The sequence below is a fragment of the Pteropus medius genome, unplaced genomic scaffold (assembly GCF_902729225.1).
Source record: "Pteropus medius unplaced genomic scaffold, Ma_sr-lr_union100, whole genome shotgun sequence".
Lineage (NCBI taxonomy): Eukaryota > Metazoa > Chordata > Mammalia > Chiroptera > Pteropodidae > Pteropus > Pteropus medius.
The window spans coordinates 61,621-84,346 of NW_024355830.1; the positions used below are offsets into that span (position 1 = coordinate 61,621).

At 34.6% G+C, this 22,726-nt stretch overlaps 1 protein-coding gene and 1 pseudogene across 13 annotated transcripts in view; one reads left to right on the forward strand and one right to left on the reverse strand.

Annotated features, from left to right (window-relative positions):
* The window catches only part of DPY19L4 (dpy-19 like 4), a 63,252-nt gene that overhangs the window by 38,570 nt on the left and 1,956 nt on the right, over nucleotides 1-22,726 (forward strand). For all 13 annotated transcript variants that reach the window (XM_039859082.1, XM_039859083.1, XM_039859084.1 and 10 more), the window contains 5 exons: nucleotides 7,598-7,718; nucleotides 9,473-9,529; nucleotides 10,181-10,263; nucleotides 12,703-12,835; nucleotides 22,349-22,507. In XM_039859082.1, the coding sequence (XP_039715016.1) occupies nucleotides 7,598-7,718; nucleotides 9,473-9,529; nucleotides 10,181-10,263; nucleotides 12,703-12,835; nucleotides 22,349-22,507 (553 nt within the window). The remainder of the gene's footprint in view (nucleotides 1-7,597; nucleotides 7,719-9,472; nucleotides 9,530-10,180; nucleotides 10,264-12,702; nucleotides 12,836-22,348; nucleotides 22,508-22,726) is intronic.
* On the reverse strand, nucleotides 3,809-4,840 carry LOC120599922 (heterogeneous nuclear ribonucleoprotein A1-like; annotated as a pseudogene).

Sequence of the window (22,726 nt, forward strand, 5' to 3'; positions counted from 1 at the left end):
TACTTGTGTATTCACATTGAACTTTTTTATCTTGTAAATCTGAATCTCTATACCCATGAAACAAAACTCCCCCTTTCTCTCTCCCACCAGGCCCTGGTCACTCCCATTCTACTTTCTGTTTCTGTGATTTGACTATTTTAGATACCTCATATAAGTACAATCATATAGTACATATCTTTTTGTGACTAGCTTATTTCACTTTGCCTAATGTCCTCAAGGTTCATCCATGTTGTGACAGGGATTACTTTTTAAAGGTTGAATAATATTCCTTTATATGTATACATCACATTTTGTTTATCCATTCATCCGTTGATGGACGTTTAGGTTGCTTCTACCTCTTGGCTATTGTGAGTAGTCCTGCTATGAACATGGGTGTGCAAATATCTCCTTGAGACTTTGCTTTCTATTCTTTCGGGTATATACCCAGAATTGGGATTGCTAGATCGTGTGATACTTCTATTTTTAACTCTTTAGGGAATTTCCATACTGTTTTCCATAGCTGTTATACCATTTTACAATTCTCTCAACAGTACACAAGGGTTCAAGTTTCTCCACATTCTTGCCAGCATTTGTTATTTGTATATTTCTGATAGTAGCCATCCTAATGGTTGTGAGGTGATTTTTCATTGTGGTTTCACCTTATATTCCCCTGGTGATTAGTGATGTCAAACATCTCTTCATGTACTCGTTGGCTGTATATCTTCTTTGGGGAAACATCTATCAAGCATTTTGCCCTTTTTCTTAATTGGGTTACTTGAATTTTCGTTGTTGAGTTGTAGGAATTCTTTATTTTAGATATTACCCCCTTATCAGATATATGATTTGTAAATATCTTCTTTGATTCTATAGGTTTCCTTTTCACTTGGTTGATTGTGTTACATTTAGATTTTGATATATCCATCTCTGGAAAATATGCAGCTATTCAAAATTATGTTTTTTTAAATTATTCAAGAGACATGGACAATAGACTAGTGGTTATCAGAGAGGACGGGGGAGGTAGAAGGGGTAAAGGGGTCAAATATGTGGTGACAGAAAGAAATCTAACTATGGGAGGTAAATACACATCGTAAATATATATATATATATATGCCTTACTGTTAAAATGTACAGCTTACAGGAACTTACAGGATTTCGTTAACCGTCACCATAAAAAATAATTAAATAAAAAAATTAATTACAGGATTTCGTTAACCAACATCACCATAAAAAATAAATTAATTAATTAAAAAAATTACTCAAGAATATATAATACTATATAGATATGTAGTAGTAAATGAAAAAGGAAGTTACAGCATTTTCACAATTTTGCTAAAAATGTGTGTATGTGTGTGTGTATGTATATATCATACATGAACATCAGAAGGAAATAAAGTGACTATTTTTGAGTGACTAGGTTATGTGTAATTTAAAAAAAAATGTATCCCTCTATACTTTTTGAGTATTTTCAAATTTTTTACAATCAGAATAAGATCAGGAAAAAAAAATCAGAATGGTTACCCCAGAATAAATACTACCCATTGTTTATAAAGACAGTATTCCAATTATGAATAAAATGTGTTTAGTATTTGAGAATATTGAAAGAAAAGTTTATCCAAGGATTGAAATATCATTAGTATAAATTATCTTTATATAAATGCTATGACCCTGCTTGTTATTAATTTCTGGGATTTCTAAAAGTAACCTGATTTACTTTGATTAGTTAACATTGGGGCTTTTACGATGGGGGTTCAATAAATGATACTCCTTTCTTTGAAATTTGCATTCAGATGAGAAATAATACATAGGATTAAGTCAGCTGGGGGTGAAAAATAATAATTGTGATTCTCATAAAAAGTGTATTGGAGAACAGTTCTTCATGTATGATCAAAAGGGCTTCTAATGTCTTCCACCTCAAGTTGATTCTAGTCCCCAGTCTCAGGCCTTCCCTCATGAGTAAGCAAAGCCTTGGTAAGCCTACTGTGCCCATACACACACAACCTGCAGACAGAAGATGCAAAATATAGAAGCCTAGAAATGTTTGATTGGGTGTGCTCAAGTCTTTATCTTACACTCACAAATCAGGCAAATCACTCTTATGAGGAGGAGCGATTAAGGTTCTGAAGTAATGGATGACAGTGGAGATAGGGAGAGGTGAAGATGTTAATCCAGTATAAGATTTTCTAAGATAAATTTACTTTAATTATGAATGTAGGTACTAAATCACAGTAATTTAGGCACTACCTGTGTTGCTTTTCCCAACAGAAAACATAGCTATTTTCTCATCATGTTAATTTTTTACAGATATCTTGAAATAATGTTTTTATACATCACTACTTCAAAAGTAGTCATTACTAGACCTGCATTTAATGTATTACTATAGAAGTACAAATATTGCTGTTATAAATTTATTTTTACTATTTGATATCACTTTCAATATGATTGGTTTTCTTCGTAAGCCCATATATTTTATTTTATAAAGTTAGAAATCTTTTCTTATAAAGGGTTCATAGATTTTATCAGACTGCCAAACCCATGACTTGTGGGAATCTCTTTATGGAAACAAGAAGCAATGATAGTGGTTCACTCTAATAGTTAGCATTCCATAATGCCTAATAAGTTGGGTGAAGAACTTTATTAAGCTATGTATGTTTTAAAAGATTCATGTTTGAGTTATTATCTCACTGCCTTGTAGCAGTAAAATTTTGGAGCATGATTTCCTTTTTTTCTTCTTTGCGCTCTCAGTTTTATTTCTCTTTGCAAAAGAGCCTTTTGTCATTCCCACCAGTCTTCATTGTTGGGTCTGCCATTTTAAATTCAACATCCTGTTTTTGACTGTTTAATCCTCATTATTCTATCTTTCATCTTTAATTCTATAATTTACTCACTAGGCTGATAAGAGCATGATCACCTATTCATGTAATTTAGATGCATGGTCACCTATTAGGTGCCAGACACTCTGCTAGGTAGGCAGTAGGAATAAAAGAGATACAGGATATAGTCTTTCTTTTTAGAGATATCCTATTCCCGATAAGTAAATCAAGAATTAGCATAAAGTAAAACAAGTACTATCAGAAAAGTATACATAGAGTGCTTTGGTCACCCAGCAGAGAGGTACTAACTTAGTTGTGAAGGGCGGGAAAGAGTCCAGTTTAAGGAAAGTTTCCTAAATGAGGTGACAGTGTTGAGAGATAAGTAGAGATTGGCCAGACTTTAAATTGTCTTGTGTGTATATAATCTGGACAGAAGTATTTTCTGAAAACTAAAAGTATGGGATAATTTTGAGGGAAGTAGCAGGAGATATGTCTGGAAATATAAGCAGGGACCAGATTAGGTATTTTTAAGCAGAAATTTAACATGCTCAGATTTTCTTTTAAAGATCTCTCAGGAAGCAATGGTTGAGAAAGGTTTAAGAAAAACAATATCTAAGGAAAATAAACCAATTAAGAAGGTGTCACAATAGAATTTAGAAGAGAGTAGCAGTGGATATGGAGGAAAGAGGCCAAAACTAAAATATTTAAGAATTGGAAACTGCATGAGTGGTAGTAGGGACTGCAGCGTGGGGACCCTAGGAAAATCTGAAACTCAGAGCCAAAGGAGGAATTTTTTTAAAAAGACATTTAGCAGTCAACTGCATGGGTGCAAAAAAAACCTCTAAAACCCAAAAACCTCTGTTGGAATGCTTTACAAATTTCACGGAATGGAAACTAAACTTCTTACACAATTAGTCACAAATATAGTCCTCCAGTTTTTTGCCCATACACATGAGTATTATCTAAAACATGTCTTCTTTGTAGCAGCTAGGCCCCGCCTCCTCTGTGCTTGACTGAGTTCACAAATGTGTTGTAACCTGTAGCTTCTCTATCACTTCTCTGGTTCTCCTCTCCAGTTTGTTTCCTGGCAGTAAATAAAACCTCCTGCTACTGCTATAGCTACTGCTGCTGCTGGAACTGCTACAGCCACCTTGGGTTCGTGGTTTGGCCAGGTGTTGGCCTCCACCACCACAGGGGCAGAGCTTCTGCCTCCAGTTTCCTCCTTTCGTGGGTCCACAATTTGAAGATGAGTTGTTGTAATTGCCAGAATTGTTAGAGCTTCTGCTGCTTCCAAATTACTTCCATCATTACCAAATCCATTATAGCCATCCCCACTGCCACCATATCCTCCACCACCGCAGCTGCCACTAAAGTCACCTTGACCACTGAAGTTTCCTCTATGACCAAATTTGTCATTCCCACTAAATCTACCTCCACAACCACCACCGAAGTTTCCAGAGACACTTCAGTGTCTTTGGCTGGGTGAAGCACTAGCCATCTTTTGCTTAGATAGTGCTTTCCTTCCTTCAGTCGTGGCTGTTCACAGTGTGGTATTTCTGAATGACAGCCTTGTTTTCAGAGTCATTATCAAAGGTTACAAAAGCAAAGCCTCTCTTCTAGCCACTGCTGCCTCGGTCAGTCATGATTTCAGTCACTTCAGTTTTGCCATATTGTTCCAAATAAACTCTTAGGCGATGTTCTTCTGTGTCTTCTTTAATACCACCAACAAAAATCTTTGTCACAGTTAAGTGGGCACCAGGTCTTTGGGAATCTTCTCTTGAGACCAACCTCTGTGGTTCCACAACTCTTCCATCCACCTTGTGTGCCCTTGCCTTCATGGCTGCATCCACCTCCTCCACAGTGGCATATGTGACAAACCCAAAGCCTCTGGAACACTTGGCGTTTGGATCTTTCATCACCATACAGTCTGTGAGCGTTCCCCAATCCTCATAATGGCTCCTCAAACTCTCAACAGTTGTTTTGAAGCTCAAACCTCCAATGAAGAGCTTCTGCAGCTGTTCGGGCTCTTTGGGAGATGCTGACTTAGACATGATGACTGTGGGAGGAAAGACTTTATGCTTACTTTGTGGCATCCACCAGCAGAAAGGCCAAAAGAGGAATTTTTAAAGGAAGACATGATCAGAGAGTAGAAGGTGAGGAAAGAAAAGATGAATGTGGACTTCAAGGAGTCTGGCTATAATGGGAATCAGAGTCTAAGGCAGCAACCAGAGAGGGGTGCAGTTGTACCAGGAGGGAGAAACTATATATGCATTATGGATGGAAACATTGTGATTGTTCTGCAAACTGTCTGGAACACTAATCATTTTTAGGAGTGGTAGGAAAAAAATGGAAAGGCAAGTCAAGACTATATTTTAGAGTGCCCTGAAAACCATTTAGATGAATTTTCACTTACTTCAGTAGGGACTGGGGAATCATCAAAGAGTTTTGAACAGAGAGTGTCTAATCATAGTTATATTTGAAGAAGATTCATTTGGAATTTGGCTGAGTTAAAGGAGAGTCTAAAGGTAGAGATATTAACTAGTAAGCTCTGGCAATAAAATGATAAGGAGGGGATGGATACAGAGAAATCGATGGCTTTGGCTTAATGATCTAATCTCTAGAGCAGGAAGTTTGTGTTCCAGGGGATGTTATATTCATATAATTCAGTATGAATGGTGTCCCCTGGAGCTATAAGCCAGACTCTAGTATTGATTCTGCTGACTGGAAGAATAGGTTGATATTTCAGAAATTAAGAAATTAGGACCAGAGGAAACTAAAGCAATTCTTCTGTCTTAGCAATGTGAATTCTATATATATCCACTACTTCTCTCAAGGCCCAAGTCTGTATTTCTTAAAAACCTTCATTAAGTGCATTTCTCTCAAATTGGTCATTTTGCTTTCATATAACCCTAAACCCCTAAACCTTATAATTTTTTAATATTTATTTTCTGTTTTCCATATGTTCAGTTTTTTTCCATCTTGATAAGACCTGAGGGCTGGAGCCATGTCTTATTTTTCTTTATTCCTCTCTAGTACTTTGGTTATCCTGCAGTGCATGATTAATGTTCATTAGATGAATGAATATTACTTTATTTTCCCCGTTGCATAGCTTTACTGTTTTATAAAACCATAATCATTCACATTATATTATGTTCTTTTAGTCTCTTTCTAGTTAAGCATTAAGGAATATATGTCATGGAAGGATCTTGTTGTTCTCCTTAGTATTAATTACAAAAGTTATCTTCTGAAATGTTATCTTTCCTTGATAATCAGTATGAAGCACTGACATCTGCACGTTTAAAACTTCCTCTTTCATCTTCAGCTTTCACCATTACTTAGGATAATGGGTTCCTCTTGTTTCCTCTACAACTTACAGCATAAAGTAATGTACTGTCTCTTATTTTATTTTACTGTCTTTTGCAAAAGTTTATTTTTCCATGCACTTAGATTTTTAATCTTCTAAGAGCCCCAATTTTTAATCTTTGTTTTTTAAAAATTAATCTCAAAAGTAATAATGCAGGTTATAACAAACCCTAGCAATGTAGAAATATATGAAGTAACAAATGAAAATCCTTTCATCCCACCCCTCAGAGGTCACCACTATTAGCAGTATCTTTCCAGATGTTATGTTTTGGCTATACCATAAATCTACCTTAAAAAAAGAAAAAAACAAAAAACCAGGCAAACGGAATACATGAAACTTTGCATTTTCTTTTTTTGTTTTTCTTAATTTATTTAATCAATACCTATTGAAAGATAGTTAGGTCTCAAATTTTTTTCTATTAAAACTATGCCGCTATGTGTATCTTACACACTTATGCTAATATATCTGTAAACTATATTACTAGAAATGGGATTGTCTTGAGGTATTTAAAATTCTTATGGCTTCTGCCATATTGCCTTCTGAAAAATTATAAGTTCATATTCTCTCCAAGATTACAATTTTGCTATACCTTCATCTATATTAATGCTATTCAACCTCATTTTAGTAACACATGTATTATTTTTATTTATGTATTTATGTATTTATTTATTTATTTTTTTCCCCATTTACCTCCCTCTACCCCCATCCTCTGGTAACCACTGGTCTATTGTCCATGTCCATGAGTCTCTGTCCTGTTCATTTGTTGCTTTTAGGGTTATATCCCACATATAAGTGATATCATGTGATTTTCAACTTTTTCTGTCTGGCTTATTTTGCTTAGTATGATTATTTCAAGGTCCATCCATGTTGTTGCAAATGGCAGTATTTCATCTCTTCTTATGGCTGAGTAATATTCCATTGTATATATGTACCACAGCTTCTTTATCTAATCATCTATTATAGGATACTTTGGTTGCTTCCATGTCCTGGCCACTGTGAATAATGCTGCCATGAACTTTGGTGTGCAGATATCTTTTCAGATATGAGTTTTCAAGTCTTTGGGGTAAATACCCAGTAGAGGGATTGCTGGATCATATGGTAGATCAATTCTTAGTTTGTTGAGGAACCTCCATATTGTTTTCCATAGTGGCTGTACCAGTTTACAGTCCTACCAGCAGTGTATGAGGGTTCCTATTTCTCTGCATCCTCTCCAGCATTTGTTATTATTACTTGTCCTGTTGATTATAGCTATTCTAACAGGAACACACATCTTCTTGATTATTTAAGAAACAATCTGTTGCTGAAAATTAGAGGCTAAGCTTTTTTATTCTTCCTCAACTTTGTGGTAATTGCATAGGTAATAGGAAAGAACTCAGAAAAGAGAAATTAGTTAATAATGATGTTCATAGGATATCTCATATGTGATTTCTTTTGTCTTTTCCAGCTTGAAATACCTCTGGACTCCTTATGTGTGTATGTTAGCAGCATCTGGTGTATGTTCTTCTGAACTCTGGATGACACTTTTCAAGTGGCTTCGATTACGAACTATACACCCAGTATTGTTGGTGAGTCATTGTTATTTTAGATTAAGTACTTGTTTCTCTTCTAATTATATAAATGGAAACTGAATTGAATATCATTGAAATAGCATGAGTCAATCAGATTGACTTACAAGTAGAAAAAGATCCTGTGACTTTTTTTTATAATTTCTGGTTATAAAAGTAATGCATTTTAATTCAGACAACTTAAGACATAAAAGGTAAATAAAGTGAATAAATGTGATAGGTTATCAAGAATTTTTATTTTTTTCTTGGTTTGATTTAGAACTGTGCTATGATTTCACTGTGAATGGAGCATTTATACTGTGCTATCCCTGCTATTTGCAGTGATAACTAAAACATGATTAATTTCATCAAGTAGATTACAATCTCCTGGTCATAAAAACAGGTAATAAAAAGTATTGACAGGATGCTTTTGGAACATAGAGAAGGGCTACTTAATTCAGTTTGTTAGGGATTCAAAGACTTTCCAGTATGACATTTGAAAGCTGAGTTATTAGTCAAATGGAGAAAGAAAAGGTACTTGTGGTAGAAGGAATAAACACAGGCAAAGAACATGATGCAATCAAAGGGAATAAAAACAAGCAAAGAAAAATCATGTTATGTTTAGTTTTGTTGGCACTTAAATATGAGTTTGGGGTGTGTTTAAGAAATGAGAATGGAGAAATTGAGGAAGATAAAGTCACAGAGGCCTTTGAGTGTCATGCTGTGGTGCTAAGTCTTATCCAGGCAGTAGGAATAGACTGAGATGTTTATGCAAGGGTGTGAGAAGTCAGACTTAAATTTTTCTCTCAGCTCACCCTTACAGGTCTATGAAGGATAGGTTTAAGGATGACAGACGGGAGTGAGGAGGGATACTGTCACTCAGATACAGGCAGTGGTGGATGAAAATACTCTTCAAAGTACTCTTCAAAGTATTTCACATTCTATTTAACCCTTACAAATATCTGTTGGCTAAATTTAGTTATCTGTATTTTATAGACAGAAAATTAAGGCTTAAACTGGTTAAATAACTTCCCTGAGATCACATAGCTTATAAGTCTGGAAACCATGATTTATACCCACATTTTTCTAACTGCAAGGCCATTCAATTATTACTGTGCTAGACTGGAGTGAAAAAAGTAGTGAGTAAAATTAATAAGACTTGGTGCTTGATTAAGTATAGGAGAGTGAGGACGAGGGAGAAATCACAGATGTTTCCTAGGTTTTTGGTTTATATGATTATGGATCATGGGGTCACCAATGGACATGGGACAATGAGAAGAAAGGTTTTGGAAGGAAGATGATGAATAATTGATTATCTTTGATAATAGTCATGTTCTGTTTTGCCAGACTTTTCCAGAGGAATTTATACATTTTTATTTTAGCATGCTAGTATATTGTTATATATTAGCGATTTTTCCTGTATTAATTCATTCTCTTTTTGTTATTGTTGTTAGCTTTTAAGGCAGCATTTCATTAACCTTTGTGTGCTCTTCATAACTTAAATTCCTGGCAAAATCATCAAATATCAATTTGCTATTTGAAATATTATGAGTGTTAACCATTTCTGTGTTCTGCCTTAATGTGTTTAATATGTCTTAAACTCATCATTAGTCTTCACCCATCTCACTCTGTGAACTAGGTTTTCATGCTGACTTAAATTTCTTTAACTGAAATTTTATAGCTATATTATTATGTGCTTGGTCATAGAGTCAATGTCTAGTAAAGTATCTTCTGAAATGTATTTATCCATAATGCTTTTTGTTTTAATATTTTAGGCTCTTATTCTGAGCATGGCTGTGCCCACTATAATAGGTCTCAGCTTATGGAAAGAGGTAAGAAAATCAGATTTTTATATAAAGATGTACTTTACCTACAAAATAGTGATAAATATATATGTATGTATAGAATACTTATATTGAGACACTGTTCTAACAAAATAAAGTATGATATTCTTAATAATGTTTAATTTTTTTACCATTAGGAACATGAGAGAAACACTAAAACATTTTTAGAATGCCATCTAATGCAAATTTCTAATGCTGTCATGTGGTTTATAATTGAAATAGGAAATTGCTGAAAAAATCGGTCTTAATATTAAAAGTATTTTGGGTACTCCAAAATTTAAATATCTATAAAATAATATAAATTCTTTGGCTTATAATAAATGTGAAACTAATTGCCAGTAAATTTGTGAATTATTTGACCCAAAATTACTTTATTTATTATGTGCAAAAAAGATACATTGATGATTAGTTGTTTATTAATGATAAAATTGTTTATTGAGTCTAGGCAGTAAATTAACCATAAATAGATGATTTGGGTTGAGAAGGATGAGCAGGTCACTGAAAGTAAAGTGAGCTATGATTTTTTTTCAATAAGAACAATGTTGTAATATTGTTTGCCTTATGTTAGTCTCTTGGTCTTGAACAGTTTTAAACTTTCTAGATACTTAAACTTTTGGGGGATTTTGTTTTGCGTTTTAGTTTTTTCCAAGATTAATGACAGAATTAACAGAACTACAAGAATTCTATGACCCCGATACAGTGGAACTCATGACCTGGATAAAGTAAGAACTGGACTGCCCTGCCCAAGACTGTTGTTAAACTATTAACCAATCGTTGCATGCTATTAATTGGATTCAGGAGGGAAAAGTAGTTTTTCAAATTCTTCTCAAAAAATTCAAGAATTTTTCACTGTGTTTTTAGGGATATTTTTAGGGATATTTTATTGGACTTATCCTAATTTTCTAATTGAACTCATCTCTTTTGAAAATTTAGCATTGATAAGTTTGAGATTTGAGACTCTTCACCATCAAACACCTAGAAATGTGGAATAAAAAGGAACAAATATCCTTTCGTTTAGATATTCAAAAGGTTGTTTGTTTTGCCCTGGTTTGGAGGTGGATGAATGGTAGATCGCTAGTCTTGGTAACCAGATTTTTAATTTCAGTTTTAATGCCTACCAGGACAAGAGATGTGGTCTTAGGTCTATGGAAGGAGAGAATTGTAATTGAGGCACCTTTTTCCCTCCTTCAACACACACATATAAAACTAAGGGGTCCTCAAGGAGTAACACTATTAGTGAAAGGATAGACTAGCAAAAGATCCATAAGTGACAGAGAAAGATAATTAGAAAGCTTTGGCCTCAGCTCTTGGTCTAAAAAGGTCTCTCCTCTGAATTTATAGCAATAGATCTGAACTCACATGGGGTAGTAGTTTGAAATGACACTTGACTGATCCAGGAAACCCAAAATTAAGAAATCAGAATAAAAAGTGGTTCTGGGGTAGTCAAAATACCTGATATATCAATGCAGGTTACAAGGATTCCACAAATAAAGCTTCATGAAGTTGAGCTCTAAAATTACAAAACACATGAAGAAACAGTTTAACATAGCAAAAATCAGCTCTCTAGAATTAGATCTATATCAATTTCTGATAATAAAATGTGTGTCAGTAAGTTTTGCTGCATAATAGGCTACCATAAAACTTAGTGGCTTATGAACAACAAACGTGTTGTTTTGCACAGTTTTTAGGGTCAGCTGAGTGTGGACAGTGGGGAGGATTCTTCTTGTCTGGGCCACCTCAGCTCTGATGTGTCTTGGGTTGGGTAGGTATCAGCTGAGGGGATGGAATTGACTTGGCCACATGCCTCTCATCATCCAGCCCAGGGTAGCCTGGGCTCATTTACAAGGTAGCGGTTGTAGAGTTCCCAAAAGCAGCAAGAGATGGCAAGTCTCAATGTCAAGTATGTTTTGTTTCTGCTCACATTATGTTTGCTATTGTTTGTTGGCCAAAGCAAGTCATATGACCAGTACCAGAGGTTTTTTCCTAGAGCATAGCTATAGGAAGAAGAATCATTCTGGCTATTTTGCATGGATTGAGACTGAAATAACTGCATTGAAAATTATTGAAGACATAGGAGGAGAAACTGAAACATGACAAAAAAAGGCCAGAAAACTATGGTCGGGGGAGGGACAAAAAAATATTTCTAGAAATGAGGAATAAGTTTATAGAATAGGTATATGGAAATGAGAATAGGTCTTTTTATAAGGTCTTATATTGTAATGACACCCCCTCATATAAATAAAAATTGTTTTCTTTAGATCAGTCTTAACTATTGTCTATTAATACTTTTTGTGAATTAACCATTATAGACCACTGACTATATAGCTTTATGTTTTCATTAACAAAAGAGGGAGTTACATTTATGTGTGTGATTTATCATAATACATATTTTCAAAAACAGCAAAGGCCTGAACATGGGATGTTATGTCTCAGACCGTTGGGCATTTGTGTTCCTGTGGTGTAATTATTCTGTTTCATGTTTGTTTCTCCATTACTGGGACAGTGGCTGTGTGCCATCTGTATTTCCAGAACTTGGCACTATCCCTAACACATAGGGATAGAGTAGACCTTTGGGATCTGCTTCTGAGTTTCTTAGTCCTGCAAGTGGCATCCATCTGGGACTTTGGATCCTGGTTCAGAGAACAGGAGAAGTCCTACATGTGCTATCTGGAGACAGATATGTGTGTAAAGGTAGGGAAGGAACAGGAGGATAGATGGATCTTGAAGGAGTTGGGTTGTGGTGGTTAATATTTGCAAAAGATGAATTTGAGAATTCCCAGTATCATTATTGAATTGATCACACTACATAAAATAGTATATTTTTGTCACTATATCCCATTATCCTGCACTAGTTTGTAATAACATTAATGTGACCTGATTTCTGTGTTTATTGTCTTTTATCTACTCACTCTTGAAAACAGGGGTCTTGTCTCTACCACCCACCTTTAAAAAATTTTCTGTATCTTCATCCTTTAAAATCATTCCTGGAACGTAGTAAGTGCTCGATATTTTTTGAAAGCAGAAGTGAAATGAAAGCCGACATTGAAACTTAAGTGTACAATACATTTTAAGTTGTCTGGTGTTTCAGAGTTGATATAAATCAGTGATCTAAATAGTATACTTACCTTTCCAGTATGTTAATCTTTATGGTTCTTTTGCAGAAGGCAAGCTCCAGTTGCAGCTGTGTTTGCAGGAAGTCCACAGTTAATGGGTGTGATTAAATTATGTACTGGCTGGATGGTAACAAGCTTGCCTCTTTACAATGATGAAGATCTTCTCAAGAGAAACGAAAATGTGAGGCATTTTAGATTCTATATGTGGATCTTTTTTAACATCACTATTTTAGTATAGTTTTGCAATGACGTGTATAGTCCTGGTTAGCTAGGAACATTTAAACAATTTTAGAAGAGTTAATTAGCTTTAGTTTTTAAAAAGCTGTGTAATACATTTAGCGAAAAGAGCCGAAGTTAAACTATTAAAGGTTTTATGAATAGTATAGATATGTTTGTTGGAGAAACATTTAATTTTTCAGAGTTTCGGGGGAACTGATGTGTAATATTTCACAAAGAGAAACATAATTTTGAAAATATCATTGTTCTCAATCAGATTATTGAAGGAAAGCTATCAGTTAATGTCTTGGTACACTTTATATTTCCAAGGTAAAATTCTATTCCACTGTGATTTATTTTTTAGTATGGGCTGTTATACTTAGTATAACATTAGAATAGTATCTAATTACTATTGTTCAGAGAATATATTGTTTTGAATGTTTGTTATGGATTTAAATGATATCTGGAGGCAATTACCAGCTGAACCTGAGTTCAAAATATTGTTTTTTAATTTGGGAGGATTTCATATAGTTTTCAGGTATACTCTAAGCTAAGGAAGAAGTATAGCATCATAGAAGTTACACTATAGTATAAAGGTTAGACTCTAAGAATGCAGACTCTGGAATTAGAGATTCTGGACTCAAACGCTATCTTCCCATATAGCGGCTTTGTTACCTTGAGCAATATCTTTTGGGGGCAGGAGATTTCCACAGTGCCTTTTTTTTTAATTGAGGCATAATGACATACAGTATTATATTAGTTTCAGGTGTACAACATAATGATTTGATATTTGTACATGTTGCAGATTATCACCACAGTAAGTCTAGTTAACATTCATCACCATACATAGCTACAGAAATTTTTTTACTTGTGATGAGAACTTATAAGATGTTATCTTAGCAATTTTCAAATATGCCATACAGTATTATTAACTATAGTTGCCATGCTGTACATTGCATCTCCATGCCTTTTTTATTTTATAACTGGAAATTTGTGCCTTTTGGCTTCCTTTACCCATTTTGCCCACCAACCACCATCTGTTCTCTGTGGTAGTGTGTGTTGTTTGTTTGTTTTAGATTCTACATTTAAGTGAAATCATATGGCATTTGTCTTTCTCTAACTTATTTCACTTAACATAATGCCCTCAAGGTCCATTTATGTTCTCGCAAATGGCAAGATTTCATTCTTATTTATGGCTGAATATTCCATTGTATATATGTGCCACATTTTTCATGTATTGATGGACATTTAGAGTGTTTCCATGTCTTGGCTATTGTAAATAATGCTGCAGTGAACATAGGGGTGCATATATCTTTTTAAATTAGTGTTTTCATTTTCTTCAAATAAATACCCAGAGTGGAATTGCTGGATCATATGGTAGTTCTATTTTTAATTTTTTGAGGAAACTCCATGCTGTTTTCCATAGTGTCTGTGCCAATTTACATCCTACCAATAGTGCATGATAGTTCCCTTTTTTCCACATTCCCATGAACACTTGTTATTTCTTCCCTTTTTAATAATAGCCATTCTAACAGGTACGCAAAGATATCACATTGCAGTTTTGATTTGCATTTCCCTGATGATTAGTGATTTAGAACAGGGATCCCTAACCCCCAGGTCCACAGACCAGGGTATTTGTCCGTGACCTGTTAGGGACTGGGCCGCACAGTAGGAGGTGAGGATCAGGTAAGCAAGCAAGAAGCTTCGTCTGTATTTGCAGCCACTCCCCAGTGCTAGCACCACCTCAGCTCCACCTCAGATCATTAGGCATTAGATTCTCATAGGAGCACCGGTAGTTGGTGCCAGAAAGGTTGGGGACTGCTGATGTAGAGTATCTTTTCGTGTACTTGTTACATCTGTATATCTTTGGAAAAATATCTAGTCAGATCCTCTGACAATTTTTTGATCAAGTTTTTTTTTGTTGATATTGTTGAGTTATATGAGTTCTTTATGTATTTTGGATATTAAGCCCTTGTCGGTTACAAATTTCTTCTTCCATTCAGTAGTTTGCCTTTGTTTTGTTGATGCTTTTCTTTGCTCTGCAGAAGCTTTCTAGTTTGATGTAGTTCCATTTGTTTATTTTTGCTTTTGATTCTTTTGCTTTCAGAGTCAGATCCAAAAAAAACATCACCAAGACTAATGTCAAGGAGCTATGTTTTCTTCCAGAAATTTTATGGTTTCAGGTCTTATATTCAAGTCTTCTTTTTTTCCCGCCTCTTTAATTCCCCCCCACCACCATATCCACCTCTGACCTATGGATGTTGCTGTCTCCCCTTAAGAACTGGATCTCTGAATGCGGGGTGTCTCTTGCCATGCGCTCGCGGCGTGTACCTGGGGCCTGGCGCTTATATTCAAGTCTTTAATCCATTTTGAATTAATGTTTGTGTATGCTGTAAGGTAGTCTAGTTTCATTCTCTTGCATGTGGCTGTCCAGTTTTCCCAACACCATTTGTTATGGAAACTGTCCTTTCCCCATTGTATATTCTTGACACTTTTGTGGTAAGTTAGCTGTCCATATATGTGTAGGTTTATTTCTGGGGGTCTCTCTTTTTTTTCAATTACAGTCGACATTCAATATTTTATATTAGTTTCAGGTGTACAGCATAGTGGTTAGACATTTATATAATTTATGATTAGTCTAGTACCCACCTGGGCACTATACATAGTTACTACATTATTATTGACTGGGCTCTATTCTGTTCTATTGAGTTTTTTTGTCTGTTTTTATGCCAATACCATACTGTTTTGATTACTATACCTTACTAGTATATTTTGAAATCAGGGAGTGTTATACCTCCAGATTTATTGTTCTTTCTTAAGATTGTTTTGGCTATTTGGGGTCCTTTGTGGTTCATACAGATTTTGGAATTATTTGTTCTACTTCTGCAAAAAATGTCATTGGAATCTTAATAAGGGTTGCATTGAATCTGTACATTGCTTTGGATATATGGACATTTTAACTATTCGTGCAATCCATGAACACAGACTTTTTTTTTTTAATTCAGAGTTGAGCGTTATTATTTATATTAGTTTTAGGTGTATAGCATAGTGGCCAGACATCCATACATTTATGTAGTGGTCCCCCCAACCAATCCAACAGCCACCTGCTCCACACACAAATCACCATATCCCCATGCTGCACCTTACAGCCCCATGACTATTTGGTAACTACCAGTTTGTACTTCTTAATCCTATTACCTTTTTCACCCAGCCCCCCAACCACCCACCAGTTTGTTCTCTGTATCTGTTTTGTTTGTTCTTTTATTTTGTTCCTTAGATTCTACATATAAGTGAAATCATATGGTATTTGTCTTTCTCTATCTGACTTATTTCCCTTAGCATAATACTCACTAGATCCATTCATGTTGTTGCAAATGATAGGATTTTTTTTTTAATGGCTTAATAATATTCCATTGTACATATGTACTACATACAGTGTCTTTATCCAATTGACCGTTACTGGGCACTTAGGTTCTTCCATATCTTGACTAAATAGTGTTGCAGTGAACATGGGGGTGCATATATCTTTTTGAATTCGTGTTTTAATTTTCTTTAAATAAATACCCAGAAGTGCAGTTGCTGGGTCATAAGGTAGTTCAATTTTTAATCTTTTGAGGAACCTCCAAACTGTTTTCCATAGTGATCGTACCAATTTGCAATTCCACCAACAGTGCACAAAGGTTCCCTTTTCTCTGCATCCTCACCAACACTTTTTTTTGATTTATTGATGATAGCCATTCTGACGATGTGAGGTAATATCTCATTGTAGTTTTAATTTGTATTTCCCTGATGATTACTGACTTTGAGTATCTTTTTGTACGTCTGTTGGCCATTTGTATGTCCTCTTTGGAGAAATGTCTGTTCAAGTCCTGTGCCCATTTTTTGATTGGATTGTTTGTTGTCTTGTTGTTGAGTTGTATGAGTTCTTTATAAATTTTGAATATTAACCCCTTATCAGATGTATCATTGACAAATATCTTCTCCAATTCAGTAGGTTTTTTTTTCATTTGTTGATGGTTTCCTTTCCTGTGCAAAAACTTTTTAGTTAGATGAACTACCATTTGTTTATTTTTTCTTTTGCTTCCCTTGCCCGAGGAGACATATCCAAAAAAATATTACTAAGAGTAATTTCAGAGAGTTTGCTGTTTATGTTTTCTTCTAGGAGTTTTATGGTTTTGGGTCTTACATTTAAGTTTTTAATTCCTTTTGAGTTTATTCTCGTATGTGGTGTAAGAAGGTGCTCCAGTTACATTTTTTGTAGGTATCTGACTAGTTTTCCCAGTACCATTTATTGAATAGACTGTCTTTACCCCATTGAATATTCTCGTCTCTTTTATCATAGATTAAATGACCATATAGGCGTGGATTTATTTCTGGGCTATTCTGTTGGATTGATTTATATGTCAATTTTTATGCCACCACCATACTGTTTTGAGCCTCCTGTAGTATAGTTTGATATCAGGTAGTGTGTTATGTCCAACTTTGTTCTTCCTTTTAAAAATTGTTATGGTTGTTTGGGGTCTTTTAGGCTTATTTGTTCTAGTTCTGTGAAAAATGCCATTGGTATTTTCATAGGGATTGCATTGGATCCATAGATGGCTTTGGGTAGTATGGACATTTTAACGATGCTAATTCTTCATATCCATTAGCACAGTATATGTTTCCATTTATTTGTATCTCCTTCAGTTTCTTTCCTAAGAGACTTACAATTTTCCAAGTATAAGTCTTTTACCTCCTTGGTTAAATTTATTCCTACGTATTATTTTTTTCATGCAATTGTAAATGGGATTTGTTTCTTAATTTTTCTTTCTGATCGTTATTGATATATAGAATGCAACCAATTTCTGAATATTAATTTTGTATCCTGCTACTTTACTGAATTCATTTATCAGTTCTAACAATTTTTTGATGGATTCTTTAATGTTCTCTTTATAGAGTATCACGTGATCTGTAAATATGATTCTTTTACTTCTTCCTTTCCAATTTTGATGCTTTTATTTTTTTTTCTTGTTTGATTGCTGCGGCTAGGACTTCCAATACTAAGTTGAATGAAAGTGCTGAAAGTAGACATCCTTGTTTTGTTCTTGATCTTGAGAAAAACACTTAGTTATTCCCCATTGAGTATGATGTTAAATGTGGGTTTGTAATATATGGCCTTTATTATGTTGAGATATGTTCCCTCTGTTCCCACTTTGCTGAGAATTTTTATCATAAATGGATGCTGGGTTTTGTCTAATGCTTTCTCTGCATCTATTGATATGATCTTATGATTTTTGTCTTTCAATTTGTTAATGTGGTATATCACATTAATTGATTTGTGGATACGGTACCAACTTTGCATCCCAAGAATAAATCCCACTTGATCATGGTGTATGATCTTTTTAATGTATTGTTGAATTCAGTCTGCTAATATTTTGTTGAGGACTTTTGCATGTTTGTTCATCGGGGATATCTGCCTAAGATTTTTTTTTTTGGTAATGTTTCTGTCTAGTTTTGAAATTGGTAACAGTGGTCTCGTAGAGTGAGCTTGGGAGGCTTTCCTTCTCTTGAATTTTTTGGAATCGTTTGAGAAGAATAGGTGTTCTTTCTTTTTGAATGTTTGGTAAAATTCATCTGTGAAGCCATCCAGTCCAGGACTTATGTTTGTTGGGAGTTTTTTTAAATTAGTGATTCAGTTTCATTAGTAGTAATCGGTTTGTTCAGATTTTCTGTTTCTTCTTGAATTAGTTTTGGAAGAATGTATGTTTCTAGGAATGTATCCATTTCTTACAGATTGTTCAATTTGTTGGCATATAATTGCTCCTAGTATTTTTTTATAATTCTTGGTATTTCTGTGGAATCAATTGTTGCTTCTCCTCTTTTATTTCTGATTTGTTTGGGTCCTCTCTTTTTCTTGATGAGTCTGGTTAAAGGTATATCAATTTTATTTATCTTTTCAAAGAACCAGCTGTTGGTTTCATTGATCTTTTGTATGTTTTTTTAGACTATTTCATTTATTTTCGCTCTGATTTATATTATCTCCTTCCTTCAATTCACTTTGGCCTTTGCTTGCTGTTCTTTTTCTAGTTCCTTTAGGTGTAAGGTTAGATTGTTTACTTGAGATTGTCTTATTTCTTGAGGTAGGCCTATATTGCTGCGAAGTTCCCTCTTAGAACTGCTTTTGCTGTGTTCATCGAGTTTAGGTCATTGTAATTTCATTTGTCTCAAGGTGTCTTTTGATTCCTTGATCTCATTGTTAACCCATTTATTGTTTAGTAGCATGTTATGTAGCCTCCATGTGTTTGTGCATTTTTCAGTTTTTTTTTCCTTGTAATTGATTTCTAGTTTCGTACCATTGTGGTTAGAGAAGATGCTTGATATGATTTTAATCTTCTTAAATTTACTGAGACTTGTTTTGTGTCCTAACATGTAGTCTGTTTTAGAAAACGTTCCTTGTGCCATTAAGAAAAATGTATAGTTTGATGCTTTGGGGAGAAACACTAAAAATTTCAATTAAGTCTATCTGGTCTAGCGAGCATAGAATATCTTTCCATTTATTTGTGTCTTCCTTAGTTTCTTTAATTTTGAGCAAGTTTATGAATCTGGAAATAATAGTTTTCACCTCTTAGTTATGAGAATTAAATGAGATAATGCACTACGCCTGAAAAATTTAAATGTTAGCTATTATGTTATTATGTACTGTTAAATTGTAATTCTATGTGTACATACATATACACATATAAACCCAGAAAGTACAAAGAGGAGTTCAAAAGCAGTAGCAATCAATTCTGCCTACAAAAATCTGTCTTCATAAAGGGCATTCTCTTGATCTCAGTTTCAAAGGATGAGTAGAAACTTGTTTGGAAATAGAATACCTATGAGTTTAGTCTGAAAAAATAACATGAGCCATGAAATTTGTATGGTAATAAAACTAGAAAATAAATTAAGGCCAAATTCTGAAGGACCTGGAATGTCATGCTAAAGAATTTAGACTTACCCTTGAGGCATTTGGGAGTTATCAAAGATCTTTAATAAGACTAGGATGGAATGCTTAGATTTGTTTTGGAGAGTTAATTATGGTCATAGAACAGATTAAAGCAGGGTAAAGGTCAGAGATAGGGAGGTCCACCTGAGAGTAATTTACCTGAGAGACAGACGCTTCTAATTAGTATTTGCTGCACTTCTAAAAGGTACTGTTGCTTAGAATATACACAGCATATGTCTGAACTTTATTTTTTGTGGATTTAAACCAAGCAACTCTGACATGGCTTTGTTTTCTTTTGGTTGGTCTTTTTTCTAATGTGTACTTTCAGAATCTTTTACAGTTAATTCAGATTCTAATTAAACATTTTAGATAGAGTTTTAAGTTTTATGTGACTTGACTATGAGAATAGGAACCATGTTTTTTTTTCAAACTTTTGTCTTCCTGGTGTCTGGTACCTAGCAAGTACTGAGTAAATTTGTTGTTAAATTAAAATTCAAACTGCACTCCATAAATGAGAGACTATATCATTTTAATTAGATGCTATTTATAATTCATAACATGTGACTGATTTTCGTATCATCTCCTATGCCAGTGATTCCCAAACATGGGACAGTTATGCCCCCAGGGACATTCGGCAGTGTCTGGAGATATTTTTGGTTGTCATAATTAGATGAAGGGTTCTACAGGCATCTAGTGGGGTAGAGATCAGGAAGACTGCTAAACATTCAACAATGCACAAAACAGTCTCTGTCTTGTCCCAACAAAGAATTATCTGGCCTAAACTGTCAGTAGTGCTGAGTTCAAGAAGCCCTGCCCTAGTCTATCAGTAATGTTATTGCCATCGAATAGAAGTGTGTTTTTAAAACACCACGACAAGAGTATGTTACAGTCTCCTCAAACTTAAAGTGTATGTTTAAAAAATCTATGAAGAGGTATAGGCTGCGTAGGATAGAACCATTCCTGTTGAAACTTAGCAAAGTGAAATGACTGAGAAACTTCCTTTTGATTTATTAACATTCAGTGCACCACGGAATGTTTACATCAGTGTCTCTAGCATGTCAGAGGACATTGGACCAAAAGGTGCTGGATAGACAGCAACTGTAATGTATAGTAAGCAGCTACTGGATATTTTGTAAATAGATGGGAACTTGTGCAGTCTAGTTTTCAAATCTCAATATTTTCAGGACAAATAGTTTGTGATGGTTTTGGCCTAACATTTGTGATTTTATTATTTTCTAAAGGGTAATAAGAGCTGGTCCAATGTTAGCATTTCAGAAAAGCTGAAAAACTTTAATATGTAATAATATCCAGGGCTTATTATCCAATAATGTCAGCAAAATTGTAATGAAAAATGCCATGGAATCAAGACGTAAGTTTTTTTTCCCCCTCTTTAACTGCCCCCCACCCCACTTCCACCCCTGACCTACAGATGTTGCCACTGTTTCTAAGAACTGTATCTCTGAAAGTGGGGCACCTCCCACGTGCTCGTGGCACATGCCAGGGGCCTGGCGGACCCGGTACACTGGGGTGGGGGCTGCGGGGGAGCTGGCGCACCTGGCATATGGTCCGAAGCTGCACCTGGCATATGGTCCGAAGCTCCACCTGGGGCGCGAACCCAGGACCTTCTGCATGTAAAGCAGACGTGCTAACCACTACACTATGGAGCCACCCCCAAGACATAAGTTTTAAGCGTCTTTGGCTCATTCATTATTTTCTAACAATAGTCAAATTATTTTTAATCTTGCTGACTTTATCTCTTGTTTAGAATAAGTATAAAATACTCTGATATATGGTAATAAAAAAAATAACAGGAACTATTACAACTCAATAATAAAAAGATAAATTTGCTCAATTTAAAAATGAAAGTCTATTTGCAACAATAGGGATGAATCTTGAGTGCATTATGTTAAGTGAAATAAGTCAGATAGAAAAGACAAATACTGTGTGATATCACATATATGGAATTTTAAAAAGCCAAAGTCATAGAATCAGAGTAGAGTGATACTTACCTAGGTCTGGAGGGTCAAAGAGTACAAACTTTATGTTATGAGCTGAATAAATTCTGGGGATCTAATGTACAACATGGTAATTATAGTTATCAATGCTGTATTATATACTTGAAGATTGCTAAGGGAGTAAGATCTTAAATGTTTTTACCTGACATGATGAAGGTGTTAGCTAATGTTATGGTGGTAAACATTTTGCCATATATAAGTATTAAATTAACACATTGTACACTTTAAACTTATACAATGTTATATGTCAATTATGTCTCATTAAAGCTGGGGGGTGGGGAAATGGACAAAGGACTTGAATGTACATTTCTCCAAAGAAAATATACAAATGTCTAATAGCATATTAATATGAACTTCTTGAGGGCAGGAATCGAGTCTTAGTGAATATCTTTATTTTCCATAGATAGTATGCAGTATTTTCCATAGACAGTAAATGCTTTTTGATTTACAGAAGTTTTAAATGTCTTTTAAAATAATTGTTTTAATTGTGTTCTTTCAGATCTATCAAATTTATTCAAAGCGATCTGCTGAAGATGTTTATAAAATACTGACATCTTATAAAGCAAATTACCTAATTGTAGAAGATGCTATCTGCAATGAAGTGGGAACCATGAGAGGCTGTAGGGTTAAAGATTTATTAGACATTGCAAATGGCCATGTAAGTAACCATTTGGAAAGTTAAGTCTTTTTGAGAGAAATGACTTTATTTAAACTTGTAATCATCAAACTTTATTTTTGGAATTAAACTAAGAATATAATTAAAAGCTATATAACAATGGGGGGGGCTATTAACAATAGTTTGAAGTATTTTTTCAATGTACAAAAGAAAAGTTGGCCATTTTTACAAAGAAGAAAAATTTTACCAATACCCGGATTC